This window comes from Scyliorhinus torazame, chromosome 1, assembly GCF_047496885.1.
Source record: "Scyliorhinus torazame isolate Kashiwa2021f chromosome 1, sScyTor2.1, whole genome shotgun sequence".
Taxonomy (NCBI): domain Eukaryota; kingdom Metazoa; phylum Chordata; class Chondrichthyes; order Carcharhiniformes; family Scyliorhinidae; genus Scyliorhinus; species Scyliorhinus torazame.
In genome coordinates, this window is record NC_092707.1 from 354,636,432 (window position 1) to 354,656,472 (window position 20,041).

A 20,041-nucleotide genomic window follows, 5' to 3' on the forward strand; every position below is an offset into this window, starting at 1 on the left:
GATACAACTCAACAGGCCTCATATATATTGCCGCTACACGTGATTTCATTCAATTATTTGTACCATATTAACTGGACAAACAATGCACATTGTATCAAATGTGGCAGCTCAAAGATATTCGTGACGAGGTACATTGTTGAATCACATCCTGTATTAATACCTGGCTAACTCTCAGACAGAAATGTAAAATTGAAATCTAAAGAAAATAGAAACTGTAAATTCAAATTAGATTAGGCACGGTAATGACAAAATTACATTCCCTACTGATGGAAGAAATATTAGCATACTCTAGGCTCAAGGGTGAAAATGAATTTAAGTAGAACTTCCCAAACCACACAATATAATTCCTCTGACAATCCTTCACTAAAGTGTAATTAAAAATTACAACATGAACAATGAAAATTTCTGACAAATTTGACACAGTTGCAAAAGTTAACAGTCATTCCTTAAGACAATGCAAATATGACAACTATTCCAACTTCAGATCTGACATTTGCTCAGATAAAGTGGTGTCCATTACTCCCTATAGGTGAACCAAAGCAATACTTTTAAGGGAAGTAACTTCCATTACTCGAGATCTTCTTGCACATGGACCCAGAGAAATAACAGTAGCATGAGAGGGATATGGGCCAAATTCAGGCAAATGGGGGTAGCTTAAATGGGCTTTTTCGTTGGCATGGACCAGTTTAGGCCTACGGACCTGTCTCCGTGCCGTAGATTCTATGATACTATTCGTATGATCTGGACCAGAAATGCTTATTGTTCATTCATATGTTCCTATTCAAGATAGACACTATTTCACAGTACAGTGAATATTTGAAATGATGGTCAAAATGGGCTACACTGTCACACCACTGATAGCCAATGGAGAAGGAGGGAACCAGAGCCAATCTTAACTTGACATTGATTTAGTCACAAAGTGAATCATTACAGATATATTCTTCCTAGTGTGACTCACCTCTGTGTCATTAAGTGTCTCTTTATACTATTTTGGAGCTTTATCCCACTTTGGGAAAGTGTCTCCTTATACATGCTTAAATAGCTAACCAATCAATGCCCTTAGCCTGGGGTACATGCTAAATCTTAATCATGCTTAATTATGCCTAATATTTGCATAATTATGCAAAATAAGAACATGCCACAAAGCCCCACGTCAGTAAGCTGACTTCAAAAATATGTTTTCTAGCTTCTCACCAGCATTTGATTTTGAGCCCGGCTAAAGCCTTCCGAACTCTTGTTTAAAAGCCTTGTTTCCTATTTCAAAAAGCTTGTCTGCCAGTCTCTTTATCTTTTGATCTCCCATTGTTTGCCCACAGACAGAGGTCAAATAACTTTCTAATACAATTGTTTTTTCATAATTATAAGGCAAAGTGATGAATTGCTGATATAATAAAAACAGAAAATGCCAGAAATGCTTAGTTCGGGCAGCGTCAGTGAGCAATTGAGATAATGGGTGGGATTCTCCAGTTCCCCAGCCGCCTATTTTTTGGCCGCACGCTGTTCACTGGCGGTGGGATTCTACCTTCTTGCCACTTGTCAATGGGATTTCCCATTGTAACCACCCCACGCCGTTGTGAAATCCGCTGGCGGGTTGCGCACCCTGCAGGAAACGTGAATCGCAACAACCAGAGAATTCTGGCCAGTGTTTCAGATCAATAACCTTTCATCAGAACAGAAACATCTGATGTAAGGTTATTCACCTGAAATATTAACTCCTGTTTCCCTCAGATGCTGTCTGACCTGAGCATTTCCAGCATTTTCTGTTTTTATTTCAGATTTCCATAATGGATGGTACATTACTTCTGAATTGTTTAGGCTTTATGGTAAACAACTTTCTTGCAGCCTATTAGCCATCTTACATCCAGATATTTATAAAAATAATATTTTTGATGCTGAAACAATCCATTGTACAATAACTTTCACTTATGCAGCAATTTCACTGTCCCAAGGTGTTTCACAGGAGTATAATCAGATAGAAATTCACAGTGTGTCATTGTAGGTGGCCAAAAGTTTGGCCGAAGAGGTGGGTTTCAGGTCTTAAAGGAGGGAGATGTAGGAAGGCAGAGAGGTGATTACAAAATAGAGAAATAACGACAAACTCAATTAAAGGGTGTGGGAAAAATGATTCAATATTGGAATTCTAGAAAGTCTTCGGAATAAAATGAAAGATATGGGTGTCTTGCTGGAGAACAAAGCTATAATACCAGGGGCATCAATGAGGCTTTATTCTATGAAATTACTTCACAGGATTAGAAAGATATAAAATCTTGATTTCCTCCCATGGCTCATGTCACACCAGATGGTGCATTTATTGACTCAGCAGATCTCAACGGAGCTATTATTTCTCTTGTAAACACATTGAAAGCAGGAGGTACCTCACTGTTGCTCTTTTCAAGGGGCTTCTGGATTCTTGATCCCAATAAATTCTAACCAATATCTCCAAACAAATGTCAATCTGTGAATTATTTACGGAGTCTCCACCTAGTTTTCGTAACAAAACGCCAATCTGAAATTCAAAGAAAAAACATAAAAGTAATTATTTTGTGGAAATGATAGATTTTACAATAACAACTGAAGCTTTAACAGTACAATAAAGGCCCCTGACAAATGTGTTTAAATCAAATTTGGCTCAGTTCAGTTATCAAATAAATGAAAATCCAATTAAATCTATTGATATTTGTAAATTGAAAGAGGCATAATGTCACATTGTGGCTTTACCGAAACCAAATGCTAAGAGGCACGTTTTGCAAATCCCAGAAAGAAAGAAGCTATTCAAACTGTCAATATGTCTGTCTCACTATGTTTCCATATAATGGAATGATTATAGCATTTTTTAAAATCCTAATGCAAGAGGATATATGGTAGAAAAAAAAGGAAACGTTATTCTTGATAGTATGGTAGACGTTAGACATGGTGAGAGAGGGCAAAGACTTAGCATATCTTAGCAGCGCAAATAATTGTACTGTGAGCAATTTTGGTCCCCTTATTTCAGGAAAAATATTATTTCAATGGAGACATCTTGAGGATGATCCCCGATATGGAGGGATAGTCTTATGAGCAAAGGTTAATCAGGTTGGGACTCTACTCATTGGAATTTAGAAGAATGAGAGCTGGTTTCATTGAAACATATAGGATTCTTAAGGGGCTTAACAGTGTGTCGTGGAAATAAGATAGTCAGATGCATCAAGCTTCATTTCAGGTACTTTATTTGGACACGAATCGTGGAGGGATTGTAATGGTCAGAATGCCACTCCAAACACCCTACCGTACAATATTAAGAGCATATATTTATACCATAAAATAAACAATCTTGAGGACAAAAACAGGCTTTTTACACAAAACAAACCCTGGGAATGTTCTTCATAAGTTATCTAGTATGTTTTCTGTCTCTGGCTAAAACAATTTTAAAGCAGACTGTCAACAGAAAAAGCCTGCAGTTGAAGCATTTGTAAATAACATTCGACCGTCCAAGAGTTTGTACAGAAAGCAGAGAAAAATATAGCCAAGTATCCCATCATACTTTTAGCAAATGCCTTTTCTTATAAAATACAGCCAAGCAACTAGATATTAATGAATGCCCTTAAGCGGGCAACACAATCCGCACACTAAATTCTTTTCTACTCAGTGTAAATGCTGTGAGGATGTTTCCCTAATGGGAGAATCTAGGACCAGAGGGCATAGTCTTAGAATAAAGGGGTGCAAATTTAAGACTGATATGAGAAGGAATTCCTTCTCTGAGAGTTGAGAGTCTTTGGAACTCTTTTTCACAGAGAGCTGTGGCAGCAGTCACTGTGTATATTTAAGGTCGAGATAGATTCTTTTTTTTCATAAACATTTTGAGATATTTTTGGTATTGTAATAACAAAATAAACAATATACATGAAACCATAGTTCAAAAGCCATTTACCTCTCGTAAAGGTCCCACCCTTATTAACCCCCTACTCTAATCAAAACTACTCCCCCCACCCCCCCCCCCCCCCCCCCCCCCCCCCGCCCGCCCGCTGCCGATTACTTTCCCACAAAGAAGTCGACGAACGGTTGCCTCCTCCGGGTGAACCCCAACAGTGACCCTCTCAAGCCGAACTTGATTTTCTCCAAACAGAGAAAGCTAGCCATGTCCGATAGTCAGGTCTCCGACTTCGGGGGGGTTTTGAGTCCCTCCATGCTAATAGTATCCGTCTCCGGGCTACCAGGGAAGCAAAGGCCAGAATGACTGCCTCTTTCTCCTCCTGGATTCCCGGGTCTTCTGACACCCCGAAAATCGCCACCTCTGTACTCAGCGCCACCCTTGTTTTTAACACCATGGACATGGTTCACAGGTCCTCCCGCACATTTTTAACACCTGTTCTCCACCCCAAAGAATCTGCTCATCCTGGCCACTGTCATGTGAGCCCAGTGAACAACCTTAAATTGTATCAGGCTGAGCCTGGCACATGTTGCGAACGCGTTGACTCTACTCGACGCGTCTGCCCATAGACCATCCGTTATCTCACCTCCTAGTTCCTCCTCCCACTTGCTCTTCAGCTCCTCAGTCTGCGTCTCCTCCAACTCCATAAGCTCCTTATAAGTGTCCGAGGCGCTCCCTTCTCCTACCCACCCTCTGGAAACGACCCTGTCCTGAATCCCCCTTAGCGGTAGGAGCGGGAAGGTTGACACCTGTTTACGAAGGAAGTCCTGCACCTGCATATACCTGAATTTGTTTCCACTCGCCAACCCAAACTTTTCCTCCAATGCCCTTGTTATAACCTGCCTACTTACCATTGGCTGGGGACTAATGACTATCCCACAATCCTGTGGGAGTATGAGCTTCCCCAATGAGGGGAGCGGAGAAACCATGAGTAAAGTCCTAGTATAATTAAAGCTGGCCAGTTCAGGAACCAGCAGGAAGGAGTATGTAGCAAGGGAAGTTACTGCTACCGTTATGTATATATGTTATAGTAAATAAATGTTATTACTTTGTATCCTTAAAACTCGTGCTGGATTCTTCGTGGCCCTTACAAAACTGGCGACGAAGGTAAAAGTGAATAGCTGTCTACACTGCTGAAGCCACCTCCCTGGATTTTTGTTGGATCCAGGTTGGAAGTTGTTTCCTATTATACCATGCCTCTGTACGGACGTTTGGATGTTTTTGATGCTGCGCTGGAAAGCTGGAACCAGTACACACAACGGATGCGTTACTATTTCCGGGCAAACAATATCACCGAAAACGAGCGCCAGGTGGTCATATTGCTCACCGCCTGCGGCCCGCATACGTTTGGGGTGATTAGGAGCCTTACGTACCCAGCTGCGCCGGACACCAAAACGTTTGATGAACTTGTGAATATAGTGGGGCAACATTTTAACCCAACCCCGTCCACGATAGTCCAGCGTTACCGGTTTAATACCGCTGAGAGGACCCCTGGAGAATCCCTTGCCGATTTTCTATCCAGGCTGCGCAGGATTGCGGAGTACTGTGACTATGGTGAGACCTTGTCAGAAATGTTACGCGACCGTTTGGTTTGCGGTATTAACAATGTGGCCACCCAGAGAAAGTTGTTAGCTGAGCCAACATTGACTTATCAACAGGCCATTCAAATAGTATTGTCCCGAGAGAGCGCAGAGCGAGGAGTGCAGGAGCTACAGGGAATGGAAGTGCATGCCTTGGGGCGCAACCCCTTCCGTCCGGAAACGTACCCGCACTCCTGCGGGACCTTGGGCGAGGCAACGTCCGGACCGACGCCAGTGGTCGTCGGACATTCCTCCCCAAAGGGAGCCTTCTCCAGAGCCAATGGATGAGGAGCCATGTCCGTGTCAGACTTGTAGGCGCCGACCCCGTCACGGACGGCGGTCCTGGGGGCGCCAGAGGCGCCGTCATTCCGACCAAAACTGGGACCAGCCCAGGGGCCGTAACTGGGACCAGCCCAGGGGCCGTACCTTCCATGTGGATGAACCTGCGGCGACTTCTCCTGAGGACGTGGAGACGGAGGACGACTGCCTGCAGCTGCATTGTGTGGCAGCTCCCCGTGTGGCCCCAATTAAGGTGACAGTACGGGTCAATGGCCACCCGCTTGAGATGGAGTTGGATACTGGCGCAGCGGTCTCCGTGATCGCCCAGAGGACATTCGACCGCATCAAGCAGGGTATACAGACCCTTACATTAACCGACTCACAGGCCAGGTTGGCCACCTACACGGGGGAACCACTGGACATTGCAGGAACTACAATGACCCCTGTTGTCTATGGACGCCAGGAGGGGCGTTTCCTACTTATCGTGGTGCGCGGCCATGGGCCCAGCCTGTTGGGTCGGGACTGGTTGCGCCATTTGCGTTTGCAATGGCAGCACATTCAGTTTCTGAAGGGTTGACTGAGATGCTAGGATGATACCCAGATGTATTCCAGCCTGGTTTGGGGAAAATAAATGGGCAGCACGGTAGCATTGTGGATAGCACAATTGCTTCACAGCTCCAGGGTCCCAGGTTCGATTCCGGATTGGGTCACTGTCTGTGTGGAGTCCGCACATCCTCCCCGTGTGTGCGTGGGTTTCCTCTGGGTGCTCCGGTTTCCTCCCACAGTCCAAAGATGTGCAGGTTAGGTGGATTGGCTATGCTAAATTGCCCTTCGTGTCCAAAATTGCCCTTAGTGTTGGGTGGGTTACTGGGTTATGGGGATAGGGTGGATGTGTTGACCTTGGGTGGGGTGCTCTTCCCAAGAGCCGGTACAGACTCAATGGGCCGAATGGCCTCCTTCTGCACTGTAAATTCTATGATCTATGAAAAGGGGCCGTAGCCCGTATCCGAGTTGAACCAGGAGCCACGCCGCGCTATTTCTGGGCGTGCCCAGTGCCTTACGCCTTGCTCGAGAAGGTAGAAGGGGCGCTCACTCGTTTGGAGAGTTTGGGTATTATCAGGCCCGTCCGTTTTGCTGACTGGGCAGCACCAATTGTACCTGTAATGAAGCCAGATGCCACAGTTCGCTTGTGTGGCGACTATAAACCTACAGTGAATACGGCTTCCCGACTCGACCGATATCCAATGCCTCGCATAGAGGATCTCTACGCGAAACTTGCAGGTGGACTCTCGTTCACAAAATTAGATACGAGTCACGCCTACCTGCAGTTGGAGCTGGACCCTGCCTCCCGACCATATGTAACGATTAATACACACCGGGGCCTGTATGAATATACACGGTTGCCCTTTGGAGTATCCTCTGCCTGCGCAATTTTTCAACGTGTTATGGAGGGCATTTTGAGAGGTTGACCACGTGTGGCTGTCTACCTAGATGACGTTTTGATTACAGGGACGTCGGAGCAGGAACATTTGGAAAATCTGGAGGCTGTCCTTAGACGCCTTTCGGAGGCTGGAGTCCGTTTACGTCGCACAAAGGGCGTATTTCAGGCAAAGGAAGTAGTCTACCTAGGTTATCGGGTGGACCGCGAAAGTCTGCACCCCGTCGCAGAGAAGGTGCGTGCAATTCAACATGCCCCCGCCCCGACTGACACTTCGCATCTTTATTCTTTTCTCGGTCTCATAAACTATTACGGGAAGTTCCTCCCCAATCTGGCAACTACGCTGGCCCCTTTGCACCTTCTGCGAAAGAAAAATCACACCTGGGTTTGGGGTCAGCCGCAAGAAACCGCTTTCCGGCGGGTAAAGCAACAATTGTCGTTGTCTGGGTTACCTATGATCCTGGAAGGCCTTTGCTCGTCACATGTGATGCATCCCCGTATGGTATTGGGGCCATCCTGTCCCACAAGATGGAGAACGGGGCCGAGCGACCGATAGCTTTTGCCTCCCGCACATTGACTGCAGCGGAGAAAAGGTACGCGCAGATCAAGAAGGAGGGCCTGGCAGTGGTCTTTGCGGTGAAACGCTTCCCCCAGTACGTGTACAGCCGCCATTTCACTATCGTGACTGATCATGAGCCCCTGATGGGACTTTTCAGAGAGGATAAGCCAATACCGCCCATTGCTTCTGCACGGATCCAGCGCTGGGCTTTGTTGCTTGCTGCATACGAGTATTCTCTGGAGCACAAACCAGGTACGCAGATAGCAAATGCCGACGCACTGAGCCGATTGCCTTTATCGACCGGCCCCATGTCGACCCCCACGACCGGTGAGGTGGTTGCAACCCTAAATTTTATGGACACCTTGCCTGTCACGGCATCACAGATCCGTGAGTGGACCCAGACGGAGCCAGTCCTGTCAAAGGTTCGGCATATAGTCCTGTATGGTGGGCAGCATAGACAGCTCCCAGGCGAGTTGCGGGCATTTTCCTCCAAGCTGTCAGAATTCAGCGTGGAAGACTGCATCCTCTTGTGGGGGACGCGTGTGATTGTCCCGGAAAAAGGCCAGGAGCTGATACTAACAGACTTGCACAATGGGCATCCAGGCGTGGCCAAAATGAAAATGTTGGCCCGGAGTTATGTCTGGTGGCCAGGCCTCGACACCGACATTGAGAAGGTGGCCCAAAACTGCTCCATTTGCCAGGAGCTTCAGAAGCTTCCGCCTGCCGCGCCCCTACATCACTGGGAATGGCCAGGGTGGCCTTGGGCACGCTTGCATGCAGATTTTGCAGGCCCTTTTCAAGGATCCATGTTCCTTCTACTAATTGACGCCCAGTCCAAATGGCTAGAGGTGCATAAGGTGCAGGGGACAACGTCCTGCGCAACAATTGAAAAGATGCGTTTATCATTTAGTACACATGGCCTCCCCAACGGGCAGCACGGTAGCATGGTGGTTAGCACAATTGCTTCACAGCTCCAGGGTCCCAGGTTCGATTCCGGCTTGGGTCACTGTCTGTGCGGAGTCTGCACATCCTCCCAGTGTGTGCGTGGGTTTCCTCCGGGTCCTCCGGTTTCCTCCCACAGTCCAAAGATGTGCAGGTTAGGTGGATTGGCCATGATAAATTGCCCTTAGTGTCCAAAATTGCCCTTAGTGTTGGGTGGGGTTACTGGGTTATGGGGATAGGGTGGAGGTGTTGACCTTGGGTAGGGTGCTCTTTCCAAGAGCCGGTGCAGACTCGATGGGCCGAATGGCCTCCTTCTGCACTGTAAATTCTATGATTCTATGATAAGTTGCTGGTCACGGATAACGGCACTCCATTCACGAGTGAGGAGTTTGCAAGGTTCACGAAGATGAACAGCATCCGCCATATCCGCACTGCCCCTTACCACTCAGCTTCACATGGGTTGGCAGAGCGCGCAGTGCAGACATTCAAAAGAGGCCTAAAGAAGCAGTCTTCCGGATCAATGGACACGAGACTGGCTCGCTTTTTGTTTACGTATAGGACCACCCCCCATGCAGTGACTGGGGTAGCTCCTGCAGAACTCCTAATGGGCCGGAGACTTCGCACCCGCCTTAGTATGGTTTTCCCGGACATTGGCGCAAAAGTACGCCGCACACAAGAACGGCAGGGACAGGGATTTTCTCGGCATCGGCCGATTCGGCAGTTTGCGCCCGGTGACCCAGTGTTCGTTCGGAATTTTGCTGGTGGTGCCCAATGGGTTCCTGGTGTAATCTTTCGCCAAACGGGCCCTATATCTTACCAAGTGCAAGCCCAGGGTCGTCTCCAGCGAAAACATGTGGACCACGTTCGGTCCAGAAGACTATCCCCTCAAAAGATTCCCCGCCCCCGGAGCTCATTTCTACAGCCGCAGAGACCAGAGACAAGGGAAGGTAGTCCTCACAATTTTCCACTGGTGCCTGCGCAGGTCGTTACGGGACCGAATGGAGATAGAGACGCTGACATGACGGAGGCAGCAGACTCTGACTCCGAGATGGAGACACAGGATGCATCAGAGGGGGAATCCTCGGGTCCACGGGCCGTGGATGTACAACCTTTGCGCCGTTCATCACGGAAGCGCCGGTCTCCGTCTCGTTACACGCCGCCTGATCCAGCGCCGCGTGCAAATGGTGTCCGGCCTGCGGCCAAACGAGTCCAACACCCTCCTTCGCCAGGGTCTTCGGTGGATTCCTTGGACTTTGGGGGGGGGAAGGATGTTATAACCTGCCTTCTTACCATTGGCTGGGGACTAATAACTATCCCACAATCCTGTGGGAGTATGAGCTTCCCCAATGAGGGGGGCGGAGAAACCACTAGTAAACTCCTAGTATAAATAAAGCTGGCCAGTTCAGGAACCAGCAGGAAGGAGTATGTAGCAAGGGAAGTTACTGCTACTGTTATGTATATATGTTATAGTAAATAAATGTTATTACTTTGTATCCTTAAAACTCGTGCTAGATTCTTCGTGGCCCTTACAAAAGCCCTCATACTCGGAAAGCTCCCCTCTATGAACATATCCCCCATCCTCTCAATCCCCGCTCTCTGCCATAACCGGACCCCCTCCGTCCATACTCCCCGAGGCAAACCGGTGATTATCACAGATTGGGGCCCAGACCGATGCTCCCACATGCCACCTCCACTGGCCCCAAACTCTCAGGGCCGCCACCACTACTGGACCGGTGGAGTACCGCGCCGGCGGGAACAGCAGAGGCGCAGTTACCAATGCCCCCAAACTGGTGCCCCTACATGAAGCCGCCTCCATACGCATCCATGCCGACCCCTCCCCCACCACCCACTTCCTGATCATGGCTATATTAGCTGCCCAGTAATAGTTGCTAAAATTTGGCAGCGCCAGCCCGCCCTCTCCCGGACTCAGCTCAAGCATTACCTTCCTTACTCGCGGGGTCTTGCCCGCCCAGACGAAGCCCGTGATCACTCTGTTGACCCGCTTAAAAATGGACCGCGGAATAAAGATGGGGAGACACTGAAATACAAATAGGAATCTCGGGAGGACCATCAGCTTCACCGTTTGCACCCTCCCAGCCAGAGACAACGGAAGCGCGTCCCATCTCCAAAAATTGTCCTTCATTTGGTCCACCAGCCGGGCCAGATTCAATTTATGCAGCCGGTCCCATTCCCGCGCCACTTGGATGCCGAGGTACCTAAAGCTTCCCTCTACTAACCTAAACGGCAGCTTTCCCAGTCGCCTCTCCTGTCCCCTCGCCTGGACCATAAACATCTCACTCTTTCCCATATTAAGCTTATACCCCGAAAACCGACCAAATTCCCCTCGAGTCCTCATGATTTCTTCCATCCCCTCTACTGGATCAGAAATGTACAGAAGCAGGTCATCCGTATAGAGCGAAACCCTGTGCTCCACCCGCCCCCCCAGACCAGTCCTCTCCAGCCCCTCGAGGCTTTCAGAGCAATTGCCAACGGCTCTATAGCCAGCGCAAACTGTGGGGAGAGGGGGCATCTCTGTCTCGTCCCCCGGTGCAGTCTAAAATAGTCCGATGTTGTCCTATTCGTCCGTACACTTGCCACAGGAGCCTGATACAGTAACCTGACCCAGTCAATAAAGCCCCGCCCGAATCCGAACCATCCCAGTATCTCCCGCAAATAGTCCCATTCTACCCGATCAAAAGCCTTTTCTGCATCCATTGCGATCACTACCTCCACCTCCCTACCTTCCGGGGGCATCATGATCACATTTAACAGCATTCTGACATTGGCCACCTGCCCTTAACAAACCCTGTCTGGTCCTCCCCAATAACGTCCGGAACACAATCCTCGATCCTGGAGGACAAGATTTTGGCCAGCAACTTGGCATCTACATTCAACAGGGAGATCGGCCTGTAGGACCCACAAAGCTCCAGGTTCTTGTCCCGCTTAAGAATCAGCGAAATCATTGCCTGTGACATCGTCGGGGGCAACACCCCTCTTTCCCCTGCCTCATTGAACATCCTCAACAACACCGGCCCCAATATTCCCGAGAACGTTTTTTAAAACTCCACTGGGTACCCGCCCGGACCCGGGGCCTTACCCGCCTGGCATGGCCTTCATGCCCTCCACTATCTCCTCCAGCCCGATTGGGGCCCCCAGCCCTTCTACCCGCTCCCCGTCCACCTATGGGAAATACAGCCCCTCCACGAAGTGCCTCATCCCCTCCGGCCCCGTAGGGGGTTCCGACCTGTACAGCCTGCTGTAGAAATCCCTTAACGCCTTATTTACTGAATCACCAACCAGGTTCCCATCTCCGTCCTTTACTTTCCCTATCTCGCTAGCTGCCTCCCTCTTCCTAAGCTGCTGTGCAAGCATTCTGCTGGCCTTCTCTCCATGTTCATAGATCGTCCCCCTCACTTTTCTCAGCTACTCCACCGCCCTCCCTGTGGTCAGCAAGCTGAACCCCGCCTGTAACCTCCGCCGTTCCCTTAAAAGCCCTGCCTCTGGGGTCTCCGCATACCTCCAATCAATCTGTAGTATCTCCTTTACCAGTCGGTCCGTCTCTGCCCTGTCCACCTTCTCCCTATGGACCCGGATCGAGATCAGCTCCTCCTGACCACTGCCTTCAGTGCTTTCCACACCACCGCTGCTGAAATTTCCCCCGTGTCATTGACCTGCAGGTAGCGCTGAATACATTTCCTCGCCGCACACACACCCCTTCATCTGCCAAAAGTCCCACATCTAACCTCCAGTGCGGGCGCTGGTTACTGTCTTTACTAACCTGCAGGTCAACCCAGTGCGGAGCATGGTCTGAGATTGTAATCGCAGAGTACCCCCTGTTCACCACCCGAGCCAGCAAGGCCCTGCTCAAAATAAAGAAATCAATCCGGGAAAACACTTTATGCATGTGTGAGTAGAAGGAGAACCCCTTCACCCTCGGCTGAACCCTCTTAGTTCCTTTGCCATTGCTGGCACCCTGCCCGTTTTCGAGCTTGACCGGTCCAAGCCGGGGTCCATAACTGTGTTGAAGTCCCCTCCCATAACCAACCTGTGCGAGTCCAGGTCCGGTATCTTCCCCAGCATCCTCTTTATAAATTCCATGTCATCCCAATTTGGCGCATACGCATTTACTAATACCACCTGCACCCCCTCTAGCTTCCCACTGACCATAATGTACCGACCTTACACGTCCGAGACTATTCTACCCGCCCCAAACACCACCCGCTTATTCATCAGGATCGCGACCCCTCTAGTCTTTGAATTAGTCCCGAGTGAAAGACTTGACTGACCCAGCCTTTCCTCTGTCTAACCTGGTCCGTTACTCTAAGGTGCGTCTACTGCAACATTACCACGTCCGCCTTCAAACGCAAGATGCGCGAACACATGTGCCCTTTTGACCGGTCCATTTAACCCTCGAACATTCCAGGTGATCAGCCTAGCTGGGGAGCTCATTTCCCCCCACTCCGCCGATCAGCCATCCCCTTTTTTAGGTCCGCCTCCAGCCCATGCTCCGCGCCACCACCGGTCCATCCCCAGGCAGCCCCCACCCCCAACCTCCCGTCCCTCAGCCCAAGTCCCTCCCTCGTCAGCAGAACATTCACCGCCCCCCCCCCCCCCCCCCGCAGTAACAACACCCTGTAACCCAACCCCTTTACTAAACCAAAAATATGCACACACCCCCACTGCGCTTCCGAGAGCTAGCTCACCCAGCTAGCTTGGTGGCCCCCATCCCCGGCGCCAGATAGTCTCCCACCTATTGTTCCCCCCCCCGCTCATACAAACAAACTCCAACATCAAACAATCCCCACACAACTGCCCAACAGAAAAACACCAAGATCAAAACAAGCACAGCTCCATCCCCCAACAGTGCAAATGAAAACCTTAACTCGCTCAGCTCTACCGCTGGTTCCAAATCAATGCAAACGGCATCACAAACATCTTCCGTGAAACGCAAAACGAGAAACTTTTTACAAAAAGAGAAACAGAAAGAAAAAACAAAAACATGAATGTTGCAGCCAAGTTCAAAAGTTCTCAATCCATCACCAGCCCTTCCTTTTTCGCAATGTCCAATGCGTCCTCAGGCGACTCAAAGTAGATGTGCTGATCCTCATGCGTGACCCAGAGACAGGCTGGGTATAACAGTCCAAACGTCACCTTTTTCTTAAAAAGGATCGACCTAATCTGATTGAAGCCTGCTCTTCTCCTGGCCACCTCTACACTCAGGTCCTGGTAAACCCGCAGGATGCTATTGTACCATTTACAGCTCCGTGTCTGCTTGGCCCACTGTCAAATGCGCTCCTTATCCGAGAACGTGTGGAATCTCACCACCATTGCCCTCGGGGGGTCTCCCATTCGCGGCTTCCTCGAGAGTGCTCTGTGAGCTCTATCCGCCTCCAAGGGCCGGGAGAATGCCCCATCCCCCAGCAGCTTCACAAACATGTCTGCGATGTATGCCCCAGCGTCCGTTCCTTCGGACCCCTCCGGGAGCCCGACGATTCTTAGGTTCTGCCGGCGAGACCTATTTTCTAGGTCCTCCACATTCTCCAGGAGCTTCTTCTGCTGGCCCCTCAGTATCCCCACCTCCAGCACCATCGCAGTCTGATGTTCCTCCTGTTCAGCCAGCGCCTTCTCCACCTTCTGGATCGCCCGATCCTGGGTGTCCAATCTATGCTCCAACCGCTCAATCGACTCTTTTATCGGGTCCAAGCAGTCCCGTTTCTGCGTAGCAAAGCCATCCTGAATGACTTGCACCAGCTGCTCCATAGACTGCTGGGTCGACAAGCCAGAGGTCCGAACCTCCGCCATGCTGTCTTCTGTTGCAGCTGCAGCCCAAGCCTTCTCTATCTTTTTTTTCTGCCCTTACGAACACTTCTAGTCCTTCTCTCCATGCACCAAAGTGGGAATTCAGTAAACAATTGCCACTAACATCCGTTTTACAATTCAAGTCTGGTAGAAAAACAGGGGAACGATCCAAAAGTCCGACCAGCGAGGGAGCCACCAAATGTGCAACTTACTCCTTCATAGCGGCCACTGGAAGTCCAGATAGATTCTTTTTTTTTAAACAAACAATTTTATTGAGGTATTTTAGGCATATAGAAAAAGTGACATTGTACAGTACAAAAAAAGTCAAGACACAAATTAAACAGTGCAAACCACGGCTCTGATCACACAAGGACCTTCCTCAATATCCCCCTACTCTATACTACCCTAGCACCCCCCCCCCCCCCCCCCACCCCTGCTGACGCTTACTCCTCTGCGAAGAAGTCAATGAATGGCTGCCACCTTCGGGCGAACCCTAGTAGCGAACCTCTCAAGGCAAACTTGACTCTCTCTAGGCCAAGAAAGCTTGCCATGTCCGATAGCCATACCTCAGCCCTCGGGGGCTTTGCGTCCCTCCATGCTAACAGTATTCGTCGCCAGGGTACCAGGCAGCAACGGCCAGAACATCGGCCTCCCTCTCTTCCTGGACTCCCGGGTCCATCGAAACCCCAAAGATTCCCACCTCAGGACTCATTACCACCCCAGTTTTCAATATCCGGGACATGACATCTGCGAATCCTTGCCAATACCCCCTGAGATTAGGACACGAACAGAACATGTGTACATGGTTAGCAGGCCCTCGGCCGCATCTAGCACACTTGTCCTCCAGCCCGAAGAATCTGCTCATCCGGGCCACCGTCATGTGGGCCCGGTGCACGACCTTAAACCGGATCAGGCTGAGCCTGGCGCATGTTACGGTCATGTTTACACTGCTCAGGGCTTCCGCCCAGATACCGTCTTCCATCTCCCCCCCCCCCCCAAGCTCCTCCTCCCACTTAAGCTTCAGGTCCTCGGTCTGCGTATCCTCAACTCCCATTAGTTCCTTGTAGACGTCTGAAACTCTACCCTCTCCCACCTCTCCCCTAGAAACTACCCTGTCCTGCCTCCCCTTCGGCGGGAGACATGGGAAGGACGGCACCAGTCTGCGTACAAAATCCCGCACCTGTAAGTATCTAAAGTGGTTCCCTCTCGCCAGCCCAAACTTCTCCTCCAGCGCCCTCATGCTCGGAAAGCTCCCTTCCAGGAACAGATCCCCCATCCTCACAATCCCCGCCCTCCTCCACAGTCGATACCCCCCGTCCATGTTCCCCGGGGCAAATCGGTGGTTGCCGCAGATTGGGGTCCACACCGATGCTCTTACCTCCCCTACATGCCTCCTCCACTGGCCCCAGATCCGAAGAGTCGCCACCACTATCGGGCTGGTGGAGTACCGTGCCGGCGAAAGTGGCAGAGGCGCCGTGACCAGGGCTGCTAAGCTAGTGCCCCTGCACGAAGCAGCCTCCATCCGCTCCCAAACCGACCTCGCACCCACCATCCATTGCGTTATCATCGCTATGTTGGCCGCCCAGTAATAATTGCTGAAAGTCGGCAACGCCAGCCCCCTTTCTCCTCTGTTCCGTTCAAGCATCACCCTCTTCACCCGCGGGGACTTCCCTGCCCATACAAATCCCAGAATAATTTTATTCAGCCTCTTAAAGAAGGACCGCGGGATAAAGATGGGGAGACACTGAAAAACAAACAAGAACCGCGGGAGAATCGTCATCTTAACAGTCTGCACCCTTTCCGCCAATGACAGCGGGAGCGCATCGCACCTCCGGACCTCCTCCCTCACTCGGTCCACCAGTCGGGACAGATTGAGCTTATGCAGCTTGCCCCAGTCCCGTGCCACCTGAATCCCCAAATATCGGAAACTCTCCCCTGAACGGCAACCACTTCAGCCTACTCTCCTGCCCCCTCGCCTGAATTACAAACAACTCGCTCTTAGCCATGTTCAGTTTGTATCCGGAGAACCGGCCAAATTCCCTCAGGGTTGCCATAATACCAAAATCTTGGCCAGTAACTTGGCGTCTACGTTGATCAAAGAGATCAGGCTGGACTTCCGGGTGCGGCGATGACCAGCTGAGTCGCACGTATCGGCAGCTCCCGGTGAAACGGACTTTTGGGCTCTTGATAGGAGCCCCAACGGCAATTTTGACGGCTAAAAACAGTGTGCGGTAAACCAGAAGGGAATCCCCCCTGGATACGGATGAAAAAAGGAGGAGGAAGTGGCCGGATTGCAGTGGATCCTTTAGAACAGCGGCAAGGAAGGCAAGCAAAAACCAAGATGGCGTCGGAAGGTGGCAGTTTAACATGGGGCCCTGAACAACAAGAGTTCTTGAAATGCTGTGTGGAAGAGCTCAAAAAGGAAATGAAGAAAGAGCTGTTGGCCCCGATACTACAGGCGATCGAAGGGCTAAAGGAGGAACAAAAGACCCAGGAGCGGGAGCTTCGGGTCGTGAAGGCAAAGGCAGCCGAGAATGAGGACGACATACAGGGTCTGGTGGTGAAGACGGAGACGCATGAGGCACATCAGAAACGATGTGTGGAAAGGTTGGAGGCACTGGAGAACAACGCAAGGAGGAACAACCTGAGGATTCTTGGTCTTCCTGAAGGTGCGGAGGGAGCGGACGTCGGGGCATATGTGAGCACAATGCTGCACTCGTTAATGGGAGCGGAGGCCCCGGCGGGTCCGTTGGAGGTGGAGGGAGCATACCGAGTGATGGCGCGAGGACCGAGAGCAGGAGAAATTCCCAGAGCCATAGTGGTGAGATTCCTCCGTTTTAAGGATAGAGAAATGGTCCTTAGATGGGCAAAGAAAACTCGGAGCAGTAAATGGGAGAACGCGGTGATCCGCGTTTATCAAGACTGGAGTGCTGAGGTGGCGAGAAGGAGGGCGAGCTTTAATCGGGCCAAGGCGGTGCTTCATAAAAAGAAGATAAAATTTGGAATGCTGCAACCGGCAAGACTGTGGGTCACATATCGAGGGAGGCACCACTACTTTGAGACGGCGGATGAAGCGTGGACTTTTATTGTGGAAGTAAAACTGGAATGAGCGGGTTATTAAAAAGAACGTTTGAACAAAGTGGTGGGGCGAATGTGGGGGGCGAAGAGGGGGGTTAAAAAGGGGGGAAAGAGGAGTTTTATGTACTAATCCTGCGATGTGGTAACTTTTCTCTCTTCCACAGGTGGTGATGGGGGGAGGAGGGGAGGTGGAGGAGATGGGGCGTTGGCCATTGGGGGCGGGGCCAAGGGAGAAGCGCGGGCTTGGTTCCCGCGCTATGATAGTCATGGCGGGAATAGAGAAGCAGGAAGGAGGGGGCGTCGCACGGTGCGAGCCGAGGTCACGGGGGGAAGCCGAGGTCGGCCAGAGTTTGCTGACTTCTGGGAGCAACATGGGGGGAGTAATTACGCTAGCGGGGGATCTAGCGGGGGGGGGGTGGGAGGGGGGAATTACTGGATTGCTGCTGCTGGGGAGAGGGGGGAGCTGGTATGGGAGGGGATGGGCGGGGGGGCACTGCCTGGGGGAGATACAGCTGCGTGGGAACCGGGTGAGGAGCTGGAAAAAGGGGATGGCTAATCGACAAGGGGGGGGTAGGAAGCCCCCCAACCCGGCTGATCACGTGGAACGTGAGAGGGCTGAATGGGCCGATAAAGAGGGCACGGGTACTCGCACACCTTAAGAAACTTAAGGCAGATGTGGTTATGTTACAGGAAACGCACCTGAAACTGATAGACCAGGTTAGGCTACGCAAAGGATGGGTGGGGCAGGTGTTCCATTCGGGGCTAGATGCGAAAAACAGGGGGGTGGCTGTATTAGTGGGGAAGCGGGTAATGTTCGAGGTAAAGACTATAGCGGCGGATAACGGGGGCAGATACGTGATGGTGAGTGGCAAACTACAGGGGGAGACGGTGGTTTTGGTAAACGTATATGCCCCGAACTGGGATGATGCCAATTTTATGAGGCGGATGCTAGGACGCATTCCGGACCTAGAGATGGGAAAGCTGATAATGGGGGGAGATTTTAATACGGTGTTGGAACCAGGGCTGGATAGGTCGAAGTCCAGGACTGGAAGGAGGCCGGCAGCAGCCAAGGTACTTAAAGATTTTATGGAGCAGATGGGAGGTGTAGACCCGTGGAGATTTAGCAGACCTAGGAGTAAGGAGTTCTCGTTTTTCTCCTATGTCCATAAAGTCTACTCGCGAATAGACTTTTTTGTGCTGGGAAGGGCGTTGATCCCGAAGGTGAGGGGAACGGAGTATACGGCTATAGCCATTTCGGATCACGCTCCACACTGGGTAGACTTGGAGATAGGGGAGGAAACAGGAGGGCGCCCACCCTGGAGAATGGACATGGGACTAATGGCAGATGAGGGGGGGGGTGTCTAAGGGTGAGGGGGTGCATTGAAAAGTACTTGGAACTCAATGATAATGGGGAGGTCCAGGTGGGATTGGTCTGGGAGGCGTTGAAGGCGGTGGTTAGAGGGGAGCTGATATCAATAAGGGCACATAAAGGGAAGCAGGAGAGTAAGGAACGGGAGCGGTTGCTGTAAGAACTTTTGAGGGTGGACAGACAATATGCGGAAGCACCGGAGGAGGGACTGTACAGGGAAAGGCAAAGGCTACATGTAGAATTTGACTTGCTGACTACGGGCACTGCAGAGGCACAATGGAGGAAGGCACAGGGTGTACAGTACGAATATGGGGAGAAGGCGAGCAGGTTGCTGGCACACCAATTGAGGAAAAGGGGAGCAGCGAGGGAAAGAGGGGGAGTGAGGGATGAGGAAGGAGAGATGGAGCGGGGAGCAGAGAGAGTGAATGGAGTGTTCAAGACATTTTATAAAAAATTATATGAAGCTCAACCCCCGTATGGGAGGGAGAGAATGATGGGCTTCTTGGATCGGCTGGAATTTCCCAAGGTGGAAGAGCAGGAAAGGGTGGGACTGGGAGCACAGATCGAGGTAGAAGAAGTGGTGAAAGGAATTAGGAGCATGCAGACGGGAAAGGCCCCGGGACCGGATGGATTCCCAGTCGAATTCTATAGAAAATATGTGGACTTGCTCGCCCCGGTATTGACGAGGACCTTTAATGAGGCAAAGGAAAGGGGACAACTGCCCCCAACTATGTCTGAAGCAACGATATCGCTTCTCTTAAAGAAGGAAAAGGACCCGCTACAATGCGGGTCCTATAGACCTATTTCCCTCCTAAATGTAGATGCCAAGATCCTGGCCAAGGTAATGGCAATGAGAATAGAGGAATGTGTCCCGGGGGTGGCCCACGAGGACCAAACTGGGTTTGTGAAGGGGAGACAGCTGAACACGAATATACGGAGGCTGTTAGGGGTAATGATGATGGCCCCACCAGAGGGGGAAACGGAGATAGTAGTGGCGATGGATGCCGAGAAAGCATTTGATAGAGTGGAGTGGGATTATTTGTGGGAGGTGTTGAGGAGATTTGGTTTTGGAAAGGGGTATGTTAGATGG

General features: G+C 50.8%; 1 protein-coding gene across 5 annotated transcripts in view; it reads right to left on the reverse strand.

Moving 5' to 3' along the window:
- thada (THADA armadillo repeat containing) overlaps positions 1 to 20,041 on the reverse strand; it is an 820,576-nt gene that overhangs the window by 777,521 nt on the left and 23,014 nt on the right. For all 5 annotated transcript variants that reach the window (XM_072510451.1, XM_072510443.1, XM_072510470.1 and 2 more), the window contains exon 3: positions 2,376 to 2,506. In XM_072510451.1, the coding sequence (XP_072366552.1) occupies positions 2,376 to 2,506 (131 nt within the window). The remainder of the gene's footprint in view (positions 1 to 2,375; positions 2,507 to 20,041) is intronic.